Source organism: Geospiza fortis, unplaced genomic scaffold (genome assembly GCF_000277835.1).
Source record: "Geospiza fortis unplaced genomic scaffold, GeoFor_1.0 scaffold79, whole genome shotgun sequence".
Taxonomy (NCBI): domain Eukaryota; kingdom Metazoa; phylum Chordata; class Aves; order Passeriformes; family Thraupidae; genus Geospiza; species Geospiza fortis.
Genome location: NW_005054408.1, coordinates 1,751,348 through 1,766,511, shown reverse-complemented (window position 1 = coordinate 1,766,511; position 15,164 = coordinate 1,751,348). Strand labels below are relative to the sequence as shown.

The window sequence follows — 15,164 nt, the reverse complement described above, 5'->3', positions numbered from 1 at the left end:
TCCGGGGGTCCCGCGGTGTGCACTGCCCGTCCGGGGGTCCCGCGGTGTGTCCTGCCCGTCCCGGGGATCCCGCGGTGTATCCTGCGCGTCCCGCGTGTGTGGAGCCTGCGGCCCGAACGCCGCTCCTGAGGGGAGGATGTGTTGGGTTTTTAGAGGGGAGGGCGTGCTGAGGTTTTTAGAACGGAGGGCGAGTAGAGGTTTCTGGAAGGGAAGGTGTGCTGGGGTTTTAGAGGGACTTTAAGTCTCAACTTTGCCCGTGTACCAAACCCGGAGGCTGCTCCCGCTGCGGAGCTGTAAGCGGGACCCCGCTTGGGCCCTGCGCCTGTCCCTGAGGGGCGCTGAGCTCCCGGGCGCTGCCAGGGACAGCGAGGGACAACTGTCGCTTCCCTGGCGGTCCCCTCGGCAGCCAGCCCGTGTGTGTCCTTGGTCACGAGTCCGGAGAGCCCCGGGATAGTGCGGGGACAGGGAGCGGGGCACGGACGGGGTAAGGCTCTGCCTTGAGTTTCGTGGTTTTCCCCCTTCCTCCCTCCCTTCCTGCCCTTCCTCTGCTGCTTGGGCGCCTCTGAGCCTGGCTGGCACTTGGAAGAGCCGCAGCTGAGCTCAGGCTGCCAACAGCGGGTTCGGTAGCATCAGTCTGAGATCCTCAAACCCTGCCCGGCCGTCTCCTTGCTCTGGCTCTGTGCTGAGCAGCAGTGGCGAGAAGCTTGGCAGCTCAGGCAGTCCCTGTCCCACCCGGACTGTGACATTCCTAAAGGCCCCATGTGACAGCCAGCCCCAAAATGTGCATGTGCTGAACTGGGTTCCTCATAAGCATGGCAGGAAGGGGCTTACCAGAGCCTGCCCTCCTCACCCCAGCAGTTACAGCTTGCCGGCAGAGAGGGAGAAGCAAGCTGAAATGCCTTCAAGCAGGAAAAGGAGAGGAACTTTGTTCTTCTTGCTCTAAATGCCTGCTCGGGCAGCTGCATCCTACTTGCAGCTTGGTGAGTAAGAGCTTATGCCAGTCTTAGCTCCAGGAGAGATTTCTCAGAGCAGAGCAGAAGGAGGGAGTCAGGGAAAGCTGCAGAGAGATGAGGCTCAGGGCATTTTCTCCTGGCAGCCCTCAGCAGTGAGATCTGGGTGTCATGGACCATCCCATGTGTGGTATGCACGAGGTATGCAGTGGATACCAGGGCTGTCAGTTCTGCCTGATGGCAGGAATGGAAGGATCAGGTGGAACAGCTCTCTGCATCAATACACCTAAGCCTTAGGTACATACAGACTTGAAAAACATACCCCAGACTTGCTGACCCGTGAGCTGAAGTTGAAATGCTGTGCCTGGCAGGCATCAACATGGCTGTTTATAATCACAAGTGAACAAGCCCGCATTGTTAAGTGTTGTGGCGTGCTTACTTCTGGAGGAGAGTGCCAAGCTGTGGTTTTTTTTTCCTTTGAACATCAGTCATATTCACTGCATAGTATTTGATCACATGCAGACCCAGCAGATCTTGATGAAAAAAACAACCTCAGGATTCGCCATGCCAGAAACTTCTGTGAAAAGCAGCATGCCAGAAAAACACATCTTGCTGCCTTAATTTCAGCTGGGTAAGCTGCTGCTGCTGCTGCATGTGGTACATGGGCACATGTAGCACTTGCTAATAAGCACTGTGACCATGCTGACTTGACACAGCAAACTTAACCAAACAGGAAAAAAAACATTTACCAAAATGAATAAAGTAGATTAGACTTCATACCCTCACTTTGTTCCAAAGGGAGAGGCTCTCATCTCCCAGGAAAGGAGACCATAGTAACACACAGCAGTTGTCTTTATTTACCAGATTCGCAAAGTGCTTGCATTCCAAAGCCAAACTGTGGATTATTTGCAGTGAGTCACAGCATTAACATGAAACTGGGTTTTATGTGGTCGGTCAAGCTGAGCTCTGTGTGGAACTCGGGGCAGGATGGATCTGGCTTGTGGTGGGATGTGAGGAGTCAGCCCCCCAGATGGCTGTTTCTGCCCCCCTACCTGAACAGGGATAACACAGAGTGAGTTGTCCAAGCGTAAAGGTAGGCACTGTAAGTCCCGCTTCTACAATTTATTTTTTTTTACTTTTTATTATGTGTATGTGCTGTTCTCCAGTCACTTCTGCCTGAGGCGGAAGAGAGATGTGAGGAAAATATTCTGCTTTTGCATCCCACAAAAACTCCTTCAAGAAATACCCTGGGCTAGAGCAGCCAACAATTTTAGTCTTAGCAGAGAAGATTTTCCCACTACGGAGTTGGCTTTTCTTAGGTTAACTCATGGTGTTTTAACTAGGGAGCAAACCAGAGGGTGGAGGAGCAGGGACATACCTGCAGGTAGAAGTCTGATGTGTAATGAGAGCTTACCTTTGGTTTTTGCACACTACAGGATTGTGTCCAGCCCCTTCTCCTTTTGCTCCGTGCAGTAAGTCCAAGAGCTTTCTGTGCAGGGACCCAGGTCAGTGCAACAGCTAAAGCTTTCACAGCAGCAGAGCTTACACTCCTCTTTGGAAAGGAGCTCAGGTTTCCTGGCTCTGTGCAGGCAAGGTCTCTATATCTGACAAAATATTTTAGTTTTCACTGGAATCTGGTGTGCAGAGATCCCTAGAAACAGTCATGTCAAGTACCATAAGTTCTTGAGAAGTTGGGCCATGCTTCTAAACTACATAAAATGAAAGAGGTAGGTGAAGAGCTCCATAACCCTGAAGCATGAGGGAGGGAAACTGGTGGGACTGCTTTGGTTTTTATCCCATTTGGTATTGCTGGTCCCCAAAGTTCTTGACAGTATATTATTGCATTCACAGTGTTTGCACACCAAGGATCCCAAGCTGTAATTTGAGTTTTTCCTTTATTATTTGTGTGCTCATCTTTCACACAGAAACTCCTCAGCCAGGGATTTGTGGAGAGGCCACATCCCAGGATAGGTGGGAGTCTGGGTAACCCTAGTCAGGGAGTTTGTGGACAACAGTTTGTCCTGTCTGTTTGTTCTTCAGCCTCATTTGTGTATTTGTGAGGGAGAGGGTAAAAACACCTGGTGCTTATTGCAGCAGGACATCTCCTCTCCCTGCACAGATGCACTCAGGCTGATGGAGCCACGCTGGGAATGGAGGCTCTCTCCTCTCTGATGACAAGGAACAGAGTCCTGGCCCAGCTGCTGCACGTTGTGCCATGGCAGGTTGGCTGGGCAGTGCTGTCAGCCCCTGCTGCTGCAGGCAGCCCCTGGATTCCCCCTCTGGCTGCAGCCTGGCCAGAGCACTCAGTGAGTGTGAAGTGCCCACCCACGTGAGTGGATGTGCCCAGCAGTGCCCAGCCCCACCCAGTGCACTCCTGGGCTTTGAGGCCCTGAGGATTCACATCCCCCCTCCAGCTCGAGGGGGTTCCCGAGGAAGGCAGCTCTCCAGGAGCACTCAGTGCCTCTCAGTGAAAGCTGTTCCTGTAGGCTGGATCACTCCATTTAGGTCTGCCATGGCTAAACCTTGTGCCTTTTCACCCTAGAGAAGGAAGCTCTGGGAACTCAGAGGAATTGCCCGGTCTGTCTGCCAGATGGGTCATCTGAGAGGTGCATGGTGTGCAGCAGCTCTGTGGTTTCCCTTCCAGCACAGCAAAGGGGTGACTGGGGGTGAGGAGCAAGGGTAGAATGTCCCACACACACAGGACCAGGCATGTTGTCATCCTCCTCTTCCCTCCAGCCTCCTTGGCAGCAGGGACTCTGGGCAAGGAGCACAGGGATAGCAGTGGAGAGCAGCTCTGCATGAGTGCTTCCATCAACCAGCAGCAGCAACCAGGGTAACAGCACATGGCCCTGTGATGTGCCTTGTGATGGCTGAGCTACCTCTGTGCAGGAGGAAATGACTCACATTGCCATGGCCAACTGGCCTTGGGCAGCACCCTCCAGCCTGCAAGGGGCAGGGAGCAAATCCACTGACAGGGAGCACCTCCCTTACTGCAGCCTGCCAAGAGCCAGCAGCTGCTTTCACTTCAGGCTTACCCTTACCTTTGTTCCTGCTAGAACAAAGCACAGCACAATGTCAAACCCCCAGACTGTGTGAGAAGGAGGGTGCAGAGGTGTGGGAGAGATGAGTGTGCTGCATTCCACTTCCCCTTCAGCAGAGCTGACTGTTTTCAGAATGGTGTGTCTTGCATTTGGAAGCACTGTCAGTCCTGGGATAACAGAGGAAAGGCTTAGCTCCTGTGGGTTTATTCACATCATGAGGGCTTTTTAAATTTCTTCTTTTTACCCTTTTGGTCATGCATGGAAGAGGTGATACCACAGAGTTTTCTTTTGTTCCTGCCTCAGCTCTGGCCCAAAATGGAGTTGGGGGGGGTGTGTGTCTGTAAGCAATCCTTGAGAAAGCAGATTTGCAGTCAGAAATGGGAGCCTTGTTCTCAAGACCCTTTGCTGCAGATCTATGGATCTGTATAAAATCAGGTTCAGACCAAGCAGCTTTCTTTTCTAAGGGCACACAGGGAGACTGGTAAAAAGCACAACCAGGAAGACCTGGCTCTGCCTTCAAGGGCTTCCACTGCTGCAAATTGAACCATCCCAGTACAGCCTGGGCTGTTGCAAAATGAGGTCAGAAAGTTTGAAGATTTTATTTAGAAAGGTAACAAACTAAAGCCAGGAGTGCTCAGGAGATCACCGGTAGCCTCAGATTGCATCAGGAGCATCTCACCTGTGCATCCACTGGCTACTCACCCTCACCCTGGTGCAGATGCCTGCAGTTTCACCTCTTCCCTCTGTGTTTTCCTCTCTGCAGAGGGAGCTGGACATGATGGACCACCTTGCAAACACGGAGATCAACAGCCAGCGCATCGCTGCTGTGGAGAACTGCTTTGGGGCTTCTGGGCAGCCCTTAGCCTTGCCGGGCAGGGTGCTCCTGGGAGAAGGCATTTTAACCAAGGAAGGCCGCAAGAAGCCAAAGCCTCGCATCTTTTTCCTTTTCAATGACATCCTGGTCTACGGCAGCATCATCATCAACAAAAGGAAGTACAACTCCCAGCACATCATCCCCCTTGAAGATGTCACTCTGGAGATGCTGCCAGACACCCTGCAGATGAAGAACCGCTGGATGATCAAAACCTCCAAGAAGTCCTTTGTGGTTTCTGCAGCCTCCCTGACAGAGAGGAAGGAGTGGATCAGCCACCTGGAGGAGTGCATCAAGCACCTGCTGAGCAAGACGGGCCGGCAGCCCTGCAGGGAGCCCGCAGCCCCCTGGATCCCAGACAAGGCCACGGACATCTGCATGCGCTGCACGCACACCAAGTTCTCCACGCTCACCCGCAGGCACCACTGCCGCAAGTGCGGCTTTGTCGTGTGCGCCGACTGCTCCAGGCAGAGGTTCCTGATGCCCAGGCTGTCCCCCAAGCCCCTGAGGGTCTGCAACCTGTGCTACAGGCAGCTGCTGGCAGAGAAGAAGAAGGAGGCAGAGGCGGATCGGAGGCAGGTGGAGCCCATCCCCTCTGCCATGCAGGGCTACGAGCCCTCCAGCGGCGACGACAGCGACAAGTCTGATGATGAGAAAGCTGAGCAGTGGCCAGCTGACACAGAGTTTTATACCTCACAGGTATCCTGGTCATCTTTCCACAGCTGACCTCCCTGGGAGCTGGTCATGTTTATACACTGGGAAGCCAACCTCTGGCCTCCAGTGCGTGTCCTTCTCAATGGTTTCTCTGAAGGCTGTGCCTAGGTAGGTGGGTCTTGGCCCCTGTGTGTGGTGTCAGAGCTGAGACAAGGTTTCCCCTCTGAGAACGTCTCATATGATGTGAGCACAGAGAGAATAGCTCAGTGAAGAGCATTGGGGCAGCACCCTGTGGATAAGTCTTGGCCAAATAAGCTCACCTTCAGTGCCTTATTCTTCCTTTCTGCTAGAACATCTCTTGTTTGAAATGGTTTGAGATTGGCTCTTGGGAGGAAAAGGAGCATGAAATCCCAGAGTTGAACACATTGGCCTGCTCACCGTGTGTTCCTCTGTCACAGCAAGGGCCACTCTGGATGTCCCTTTCCATGAGCATTCTGAGGTTCTCACTGCAAGCATGCCAGCCTGAGGGAATAGCTGCTCATCCCTGCACAGTACGGCCAGCACTGGATTCCCTGTGTTCTCAAGTTGGAAACACTAGAGAATGGTACTTGGAATGCAGGGGGCTTGTGTGGGGCTCAGTGTGAGCCTCAGCAAAGCACTGGAGCATCCAGCTCTCTCACATGGAAAGAGGCCATGCCAGTGGTACTGGGCCAGGAGGAGGGAGGGGAGGGCAAAGGGACAGGGAAAATGACCCTGAGCAGTGAAATATGGAGAGAGGTACTGGAGTTCACTCAACTGAGTGCAGAGCCCAGATCTCAAACACAGGCAGTTATACCAGATTACTAGAAACTTGAAAATCTCAAGCCTATCAGGTAAAAGGAGAGCCCAGGGAAGACTTGTTAAAAGTCTGTAAAAATCCAGGGAAAAGCCCCAAATTAAGATCCTGTGAAGTACAGCACTTCTGCTTCTCCTTCCCTCCTGGGCTGCTGCCCAAGGCATCAGATTCTCACTTGTGCGCTCACCTCCTGCCTTATCAGTCTCACAAGTCCAAAGTTAAGGTCCTTTATGTACTTCAAGGATGAGAGCCAAAGACTTTACAGTTTACTTGAGATCAACTTTGAAGTTCAAATTCAGTTAGAAATAAACTGTGTTTATTCAAGTATTCTATCATAATGTAGCAAGGGAGTAAATATAGAGGAAATCAGACAACAGCAATTGTTTTGCAGCAGGCATTTCTACAAACTCCATTATTACTTTTAGTATATTTTTAATTGTATATTTTGTGGTCTGGAAAAGCAACACGGCTGGGAATACACTGCCAATGTTGTAAAATGTTTCCTTATCATGACCTGTTGCAAGCAGAGCATTGCTTGACAGGTGGCCATGTGTTTTTTTAAATTTCAGTTCAAGATAATTATTCTTACTCTCCTTTATAAACTGCTCCTGTTCCAGTGAATTTGTATCACTTGACTGTGTGAATAAAGATACTGCCAACAGGAAGGAGCCAGGCAAAGAGGACAATAAAGCATGTTATTATTGAACAAAGGTCTTAAAAAGAGCTGGGATCCAGGCCTGGCCAGCCCAGCAAAAGAGGTGACTCCTCAGGTGTGGGGAGACTGCTCTGGTTTCTGTTTACTCCTTGGAGGTAAGGGCATCAAATCTGATGCTTCCTTTCTATTTATACCCTGTTGTTGTCTGACAGGCTTTCCCAGGTCTCCTGCAATCCCTGCAGTAGTCTGTATTAACTGGAACAGTCTTTTTCCGGTGGGGACACAGCTCAGATTGGGCCAGCAAACCTTATGACCTAAGCAGATGTTTTTGGGCTTTAAAGCAATAAGTACACCGAGTTCTGTTTTTTCCATCCCTCTCCAGACTTAGTTCCTAACTCTGCACAGCAGTGATTGTTTTTACAATGCCTCCCACCCACCAGAAGGGTGTACATGCTATGCAAACAGAAAATGACCTTAAAAATAAACAGCCATTAGAGTGGTTCACGAGCCAAAAATAGCCCAGCTGCTGAGTCTGCATCCAATCAGAAACGTAGTGCAGTTTGAAACCTAATCCTTAGTTCAGTTAGAGATCAGCTTACTTTGAGTGTTCGAAGGTCTTACTACTGCCAGCCCCAAAAGACCTATGAACTGCTTTTATGCTCTAATGAGGGACAGGCACTCCTCTAAAGAATGCCTTCTTGGTGAGCAAAAGCTTTTCTTAATCACAGCAGGGGAAAAAAAATCAGAATAAACCACCAAAAACAACCCAGCCCCTTTTTCTGGTGTATGCTGCTGATGGCTTCTGGGGAAATGTACACATCTTCCACCAACTGCAAGCCCCAAGAAACCAAGCAATTCTTAAACTTTTAATGCCTATGGTAAAAGGATCCTGCCCAGGAAAACATGGGGAAATTTAAACAAAGCCTCTCTCCCACTTCCTGAAGTTCTCTTGTGGAACTCAGCACTGGGATTAGAGCCTGGGGCTCCTGGCTTCTCGCCTGCTGAACACATGGATTTTAAATAAAAGGCTGTGTGCTGTTACAGTCCAGCATGGAGTTTTCCAGCTTGATTCTATCTCCAGTGCATTAATAGGGCATTTCCTGATGGTTTGTGCTCTCTCTATTTTAGCTAAATAAAGCCCTTAGCAGAGATCCATTCCAGTTTGCAGCCCCACATGGCCAGGAAGAGCAGCAGTGCTCCTCTTGGGGAACATCTGCAGGCTGGAGGGTTTGTGGGGTCACAGCCTCCTCCTGAAGGGGTCCCAGACATCAGCTGTGGGGTGATGTGCCAGAAGAGGTTCCTTGCTCAACCCCTGCCTGAAGGTGCCACAGCCCAAAGGGCACAGCAGGGTGAAGGTGTCCCCATTGCACACCCACACTATCCTCTCCAGAGTTGGTTACAAGGGGAGGAAGAGGATGGCACTGGTGCAGCAGCCAGTCAGGAAAGCTTAAGAGAAGGTAATGGGGAGATTTGCTCTGCAAATAAACTGAAAGGATCAAAAAGGTTCCAGGAAAGCTGTGTGTCCTGCTGTCCCAAGGCACAGCTCAGGCACACCCCAGCTCCCAGCACGTGCTGACTCAGCATTCACGAGCACTCAGGAGGGAGAAGTGAGCCAGCTGCTCCAATGGAGTCTTGCTCCCAGTTACTCAAGCACTCAGTTTCTATCCAAGCTGGATTTCTGGCTCTGCCACAGCTCACAGCCTCTTCCAACTCACTGCTGCTGCAAGGCAGTTTCTCATGTTCCTCACTCTGCCTGGGTTTTGATTAGGGGGAGGAACTGAGTACACACGGTCCCAGCTGCTCCTGAGCTGCAAAGTGGTGTCTCCAGTGAAAAGCACAGGCTTCTGTTTCCCAACCTTTCTGCCATGGACCTTTAAGGATGGTGCTGGCAGGAAGGAGATGTTGCACTGCTGTCCCACATGGTGGACACAAAACAGAAACCCTTGCCCAAGGCCTGTGTGCTGGAGATGGTGTCCAGGGCCCAGGACAGGAGCACAGGCTGCACACCAGGGGTACAGCACTGCAGGGCAGTACCCAGCCAGCTCTGCTTTATGTTCCCTGTCACAGGCACAACAACCCCAGTGCCATGCAGGTGTTTGGGAGAAGCCTCTCCTGCCTGTGACCTGGTTCATAAAACCTCCAAACACAGCCCCTGCTGGGCTCCTGTGCTGCAGGTGGAAGAGAGGAGGCACTGTGAAGGGCTGGTGAACCCCCAGCAACACCAAAGCTGGCATTTGACTTCAGTTCCAGGGAGAGCCAGAAATGCAAAGGAGCAAGAAGCAAGTTTTCTGTAAACCTTGAGGTTCACTGCCCAGGGTGAGCCACCCAGCCTCCCAGTCTGTTACTGCAGGGAGGGGAGAGAAAGAGGAGGAGGGCAGCTAGAGATAAGGTTTTCCTTCAGCAAAGCTCCATCGTGCAGCACCTTCTGTTGCACACACCTGGGCAGAGCATCTGCTGCTGGCAGCCACCCTGCTGCCTGTGATCCTGCTGCCCAGGCTGCCCCGTGCAGCGAGGCCAACGTCTCCTCTTTTAAAATCATAAACACAATGTGTTTTGGTGACAGCCTATGGAAAAAATGGATTTGAGAAGGAAAAAGCATTAACTGAAGGCCAGGCAGATCTCTTCCCCTCTAACAGCAACAAGAAAAAAAATTCACGTTTTTTAAAAGAAGAGTTATTAAATAAGGTAAAACCAGAGCCTTAGTGGCTTCATAGAGAAAGGATTTCCAGAGTGCTTTCAGGAGTGCCCCTCACAGGCTCAAACAGCTCCAGTGGTGGGGTGAGAGTCAGAGCCAACCCACAACCCACAGCCACCAGCACCCAGGTCACAGCTTCCTGGCTTGTGTCAGAGCCTCTGACTTGATGAGTGCTCAGCAGCAAGTTCCAGACAAACTGACCTCAGTCTCTAGATCCTGCCCAAAATGTCCTTGAGCACACCTGGTTCCTGTTTGAGCAGCTCCTGAGAGCCAGGTGCTGTTCATAGGCCAGAAGTGTCTCACATGCAGAGCCTGGGAGCAGCCCTGCTCCCCAGTGCCAGCAGCCTGCCCTGCACAGCTCCTGGGCAGCAGGGAGCTCCCAGCACTGCAGGGCTCTGCTCTGGCTGGCAGCCTCCAGCTGCTCTCCTGACACACTCCCAAGCTCAGCTGTGTGCAGGGGAGCAGAGGCAGCAGTGCTGCTGTGCACTGACCCTGCTGCAAGGGCCCTCTGCAGCACAGCTTCCTGCTGGGCTCAGACAGGGCATCGCCTCCCCCCACAGCTCAGCAGAGGTGCCTGGTGTCAGCACATCCATCCTGCAGCGTGTGAGGCTGCGTTTGTTCACTCACAGCACCAGGCTGGAGGCAGACACAGCCCTGCAGGCTGAGCAAGCCCCTCTGGCTGTGCTGGTCCCACAGGCACTGGGGATGTCACACTGCAGCCATCTGTGTGCAAGGAGACAGCTCTAATGATGAGAGGCTCTGCAGAATCCATTGGCAGAGAGCTGTTCATCTGGGGACAGTGACAAATAGAGGCTGTCACACTTGGCTGCTTCAGGACTTCACAGTCCTGCTGCTGCTCCCTATAATGCCACATTTGGAGAGGTGTTACCTCCAGAAAAACGGGATCTGGAATGCAGCTGGTGCAGCCCTGGAGCAGGGGCAGCCCTTTCAGGACAGCCTGGAGCCTGAGGACAGCCCTCTGGAGCAGCAGCAAGTGAGCACCCCTCCCAGCAGCTGCAGCCTCCCTCTGCTCAGGGACACTCAACAGCCAAAGCCCAGCCATGGCTGTGGCACAGCAGGGATCCAAAAGGATGTGTTTGTTGGTTGAGACCTTACAAGTCAGAGCTCCACAGAGCTTCCCCCATTTCAGCACCCTCACCCCTTAGGAGAACCATCCGGGCAGTGCAGGAAGAGTGGGGGAGCTCCCAGCACTGGAAATGCTGCTCCCCTTGGGAACTGGGGAAGGGTCCTGGGCTGGAACCTGGCAGAGAAGCTGGGCATTGCCCAAGCACCCTGGACACAGACTGTGACAGGCTGCTCCAGAACAGATGGGGCTTTAACAGCTCTCTGGAGGCTCAGCACCTCCTGGCCAGCTCTGCCTCCCACTCAGAGCACTGGAACTTTCTCCTCCTGCTCATCCTCCCCACCAGAATTTGCCTCTGGAGGCTGGAGCTTCCTGGGGCCAGCTCATCCAGCTACAAAGGGACAAGGCTGCAAGCAGGGCCTCCCTCCCAGCTCTCCCAGCCCTGCACAGCAGGCACCTCTCTGAGCTGGAGAGTTCCTGGCTGCAGGTTTAGCAGTGACAGCAAGACAGGGGAAGAGAAGGAGCTTGTTTAATATATAGAAATATATATACATATAAAGAGAGATTCTGCAAAACAAAGCAATAGCATGATCATATCTTAATACAACTTCCACTTTGAAAGGGTGTGAATAAAGATTTCCCTCTTTAAAATTCCCCTAGTCGGTTGTGGTAGCTTGAAGACATTTCCTCTGTGGTGCAAGTAATAAAGGCATTTGGTTTAATTTCAAGTTGATATTGCAGTTTTGAGGTCATGAAGTAACTGATTGCAACTGATGGGCCTGGAGAGGTCAGGTCCTCTGCTTAATCACTTCTTTGCACATGGGAAAGCAGTGAGAGAGGAAGGCCCCACTCCTGAGCAGAATAAAAGACACAAAGGCAAATGGGCAGGTCTTCCCCAGCACAGGAAACCCCTTTTGTACAGCACAGAAAATGCCATGCTTTTTTCAGAGTGTGATTGCTTTGGCAGTCCCTATGCTGTGTTTTACTCACAGCAGCACATATGCTGGCACAGCACTGCAGGAACTGGGAGAACATGAAAGCAGTCTGACTAACCCAGAGCCAGAGTTCCTATCCCAAATCATGAGGGACAGCACTGAAGAGGCACCTACACAGCAATACTTCTGCTGCTTTAGTCTCCTGTCAGCCTGCTGAGAAACTTGTGGAGGCACTGGTTGGTGTGACCAGTGCTCACTCTCAATCTGCCTAATCACTTGCTGAACACATTTTTGTTTTGGCACTTGGAGCATCCTGTGCCAATGAGCTCCACAATTCCCTGTCCCACTGTGTGAACAAGCACTTCCCTCACCTCTGCCAGTTCAGGGGGTGCACCCTGCCTTCTACAGCACAGTATTGCTCTCCTGTTCAGCTCTGTGCCAGTCACAGCTGTGGCAAAGTCTCCCCCATTAGTGCCTTTTCCAGGTGGAACAGTTTAAACCAGCCCATCTCTCTTCACACAGGTGCCCTCCCATACAGAGTTATCCTTCTCTGTCTCCCTCCCAGCCCTGCCATGCCCTCTGTGGCTCCCAAAGGACAAACACCAGCGTTCCAAGCAGGCTGCACAGACTATCCGAGATGTGGCAGCTACCTGGGTTTGTTCAGTGACCTAACTACATTTACTTCTTGGTTTCCTTTCCCACCTGTCCTACCTTTCTTGCTGCCTTCTGACTCACTGCTGAGCACTGTCAGAAATCTGTCCAGTGACCTCAGGCCCCTTCCTGAGAGAAATCAGGTCAGCACTGTGTGGTCAGGGTTACCCTCCTGGTGGCACTTACCAACACGCAGGGTTCTGCTGACTGCAGGCTTGTGGCAATGTCTGCAGCTGCTAGCAAGCACTGGGGTGCTGTGGAAGGTGCCTTTGCTGCCCACTAAGGTTTTGAAATCTTGCAGATAAAGCAGAGCATCTCCTCTATTCCTCCCCACAGCAGCACAGCACAGCGTGACCTTGTTTTTGTTGTGACACTCCACACCAGGACGATCCTGTTCCTAGAACAGAGCAGCTGCAGCACAGAGCTGGGGCTCTTGGGCTAAGCCCAGCAGTGCCCGGGTTTGACTCAGGAGCACTGGGACTGCATCCTCTGGGCAGGGCTGGGAGATGGAGCTGCTGAAGAACACTGCAACCACATCATCAAACACTTGGCACGTGCAGCTCTCCATGAATATCTGAGGTTCCCAAGGACAAGCCAAGGCTAACCAGAGGACAGGACATGGGGCAGCTCTGAAGCTGGCTCTGTTGTTGGGGTGTGAGCAGTCAGTAGCTGGTTAATTGATTTCCAGAGTGCTATCTGCAGACACCATCCAATTTCGGTCTGTTGCATAACAATACAGCACAGTTACTTTAGGCACAACACAAACACATACCTTTGTCACAAGGCAGCTTAATTAGTTAGAGAGAGCAGAGCACTTGGAAGATGCAAAGCACTGCAAGAGTGCTCCTGATTATCCTCACTGGCACTTATCATCAGTGGCACGGTGTGAAGGCTGATCCTCACCCCGTACTCACCAGGGATGTGCTGCTGTCGTTGTCAGCAGCCCCACGGGGCCGGGTTGAGGACATGAAAGTCTGAAATTAGGATTGGACTCAGCATCAGCACAGGGTCCTGCAGAGTTAAACTTCAGACAGCAGAAAGCCTCAAGCATGCAGGCGGCTGCCAGGCTGTTTGCTGTGGTTGTGGAACAAATGTTTTTATACACAGATTCCTGGAGAGAATGGCTGGGAAAAAGCATGCCAGCCCCTTTTATGGAAGCCAGCAAAATCAGATCCAGGAGCCTTCCTCACCAGCACCCTAGCTAGCCTTTTATTACTGACTTTGTTCCTGCACAAGCCATTAATAAACTGCAGTTTGGTCAAAGTCTGCTGCAGGAACTGTGGCTCACAGACAGGCACAGAGCAGGCAGCTGATTCCTACTGACAGCTCAGCAATGATTCTGCTTCAATCTGCTATTTTCCGGACCATTTTGCCCTATCCCCTGCTTTGTTGAGCAACCAAGCATTTGCTTATGCACCCTGTCTTTCTCCAGCCTGAATATTACATTCAGTTTTTGTGTCTTTTGTATCCTTCACTGCTCTGAAAGGGAGCAAGTTTTTAACATAGGATTTTGAAAAACTGGTTATGTAGGGCTTAAAATTTACCTGGAAGAGCAAGGTAGAAAGGTGAGATGGCCCCCTCATTTTTTTCCCAAAAGAGAAGGATTTGTAGAGCCAGAGAGGTTTGGGTAAATGCAGATAGCAGTCAAAAATCAGAGCTGCCCTGGGCTCCTTTCTTACAGAAAACTTCCATCAGTGCCAAGCAGAATTGTCTGCCAGGGAGAGGGCAGAAATGGAGAGGAAATATCCATTGGACAGTTAGCTGGGTAGAACCAAAACTAATTTTGGGAATCTAATATCAGAAGAATGAGCTTACCTACACCCAGGACAGGCTTTACCCACTTCATAAGGAGAGGCAGATCTCCTCCAGCTGTGAGGGACTGCCAGCACCTGGGGAGGTATAGGTGAGGCTAAACACACACCTGCACTGGCTCCATGGTCTCTCCCACTGCCAACACTCAAGTCTCTGTAAGTGCTCAGGAGCTGATTCTGATTCTCCAATTATTTTGCCTTAAGATCTCAGCACAAGGAGCTGCTCAGGGAGCTGCAGCAGGGCCAGGCAAAAATAAGAGCTTCAAAGCTTTGTAGAATGAACCAAAATTACCAAGATTATTCATCATATCTCACCGACTGATCCCGAAATAACAAACCCTTCATTCTGTCCTCAGATTACATGTACAAAGTAATCTGAGAGTGCTCTACTCCAAAGCAGCGTGTCAGAGCACAGGACAGATTTAATTTCACCCTAATTCACTCCTGCCTACTGAAGCTGAGCAGGGAATAAGGAACACAAAACATTTGCATCCTGCTAGACACTCCTGTACAGGGGCTAATTAGTTAAGGTCAAACATCAGTGTAAATCTTTCACTCCCCTGCCACAAAGAAAGTAGCTACATTTCAAAACTTAGCAGTTTCTTCTTTGTCCTGATTGCTGTGAAGCTCTGCTAACATTTATTACATTCCTTCTTTGATGCTCATGTCCTGACTGCAGGAGCAGAGATTGGTTAGCTACAGAACAGTGCTATCACATTTCTGTAACACATCATTTCCTACTGATAGATTACAAAGTGTTTAACAAAAAGCGCATTCAGGATCTAGATGGGAAGTTACTCCAGGTCACCCAGCAAACAAGCAGAAGAGCCAGAGAAGGTGACAGATCTTCTGAGGCCCAGCAGAATGGGCTTGCCTCAAAGCCACACTGCTTTCCCTGCTGCCAGTTGAAGGGTGAGCTGGGGTGAAAGATGAGCAGTGCCCGGGAGGGACCTGCAAAGGTGCAGGTGTCCAAATGCAGTGT

General features: G+C 51.2%; 1 protein-coding gene across 1 annotated transcript; it reads left to right on the top strand.

Annotated features, from left to right (window-relative positions):
- Positions 1 to 2,658: 2,658 nt before the first annotated feature.
- PLEKHF1 (pleckstrin homology and FYVE domain containing 1) lies at positions 2,659 to 7,034 on the top strand. The gene is made up of 2 exons (XM_031061305.1): positions 2,659 to 2,677; positions 4,755 to 7,034. The coding sequence occupies exons 1-2, from the start codon at positions 2,669 to 2,671 to the stop codon at positions 5,586 to 5,588; spliced, it is 843 nt and encodes a 280-aa protein (XP_030917165.1). The 5' UTR covers positions 2,659 to 2,668; the 3' UTR covers positions 5,589 to 7,034.
- The last annotated feature ends 8,130 nt before the right edge of the window (positions 7,035 to 15,164 follow it).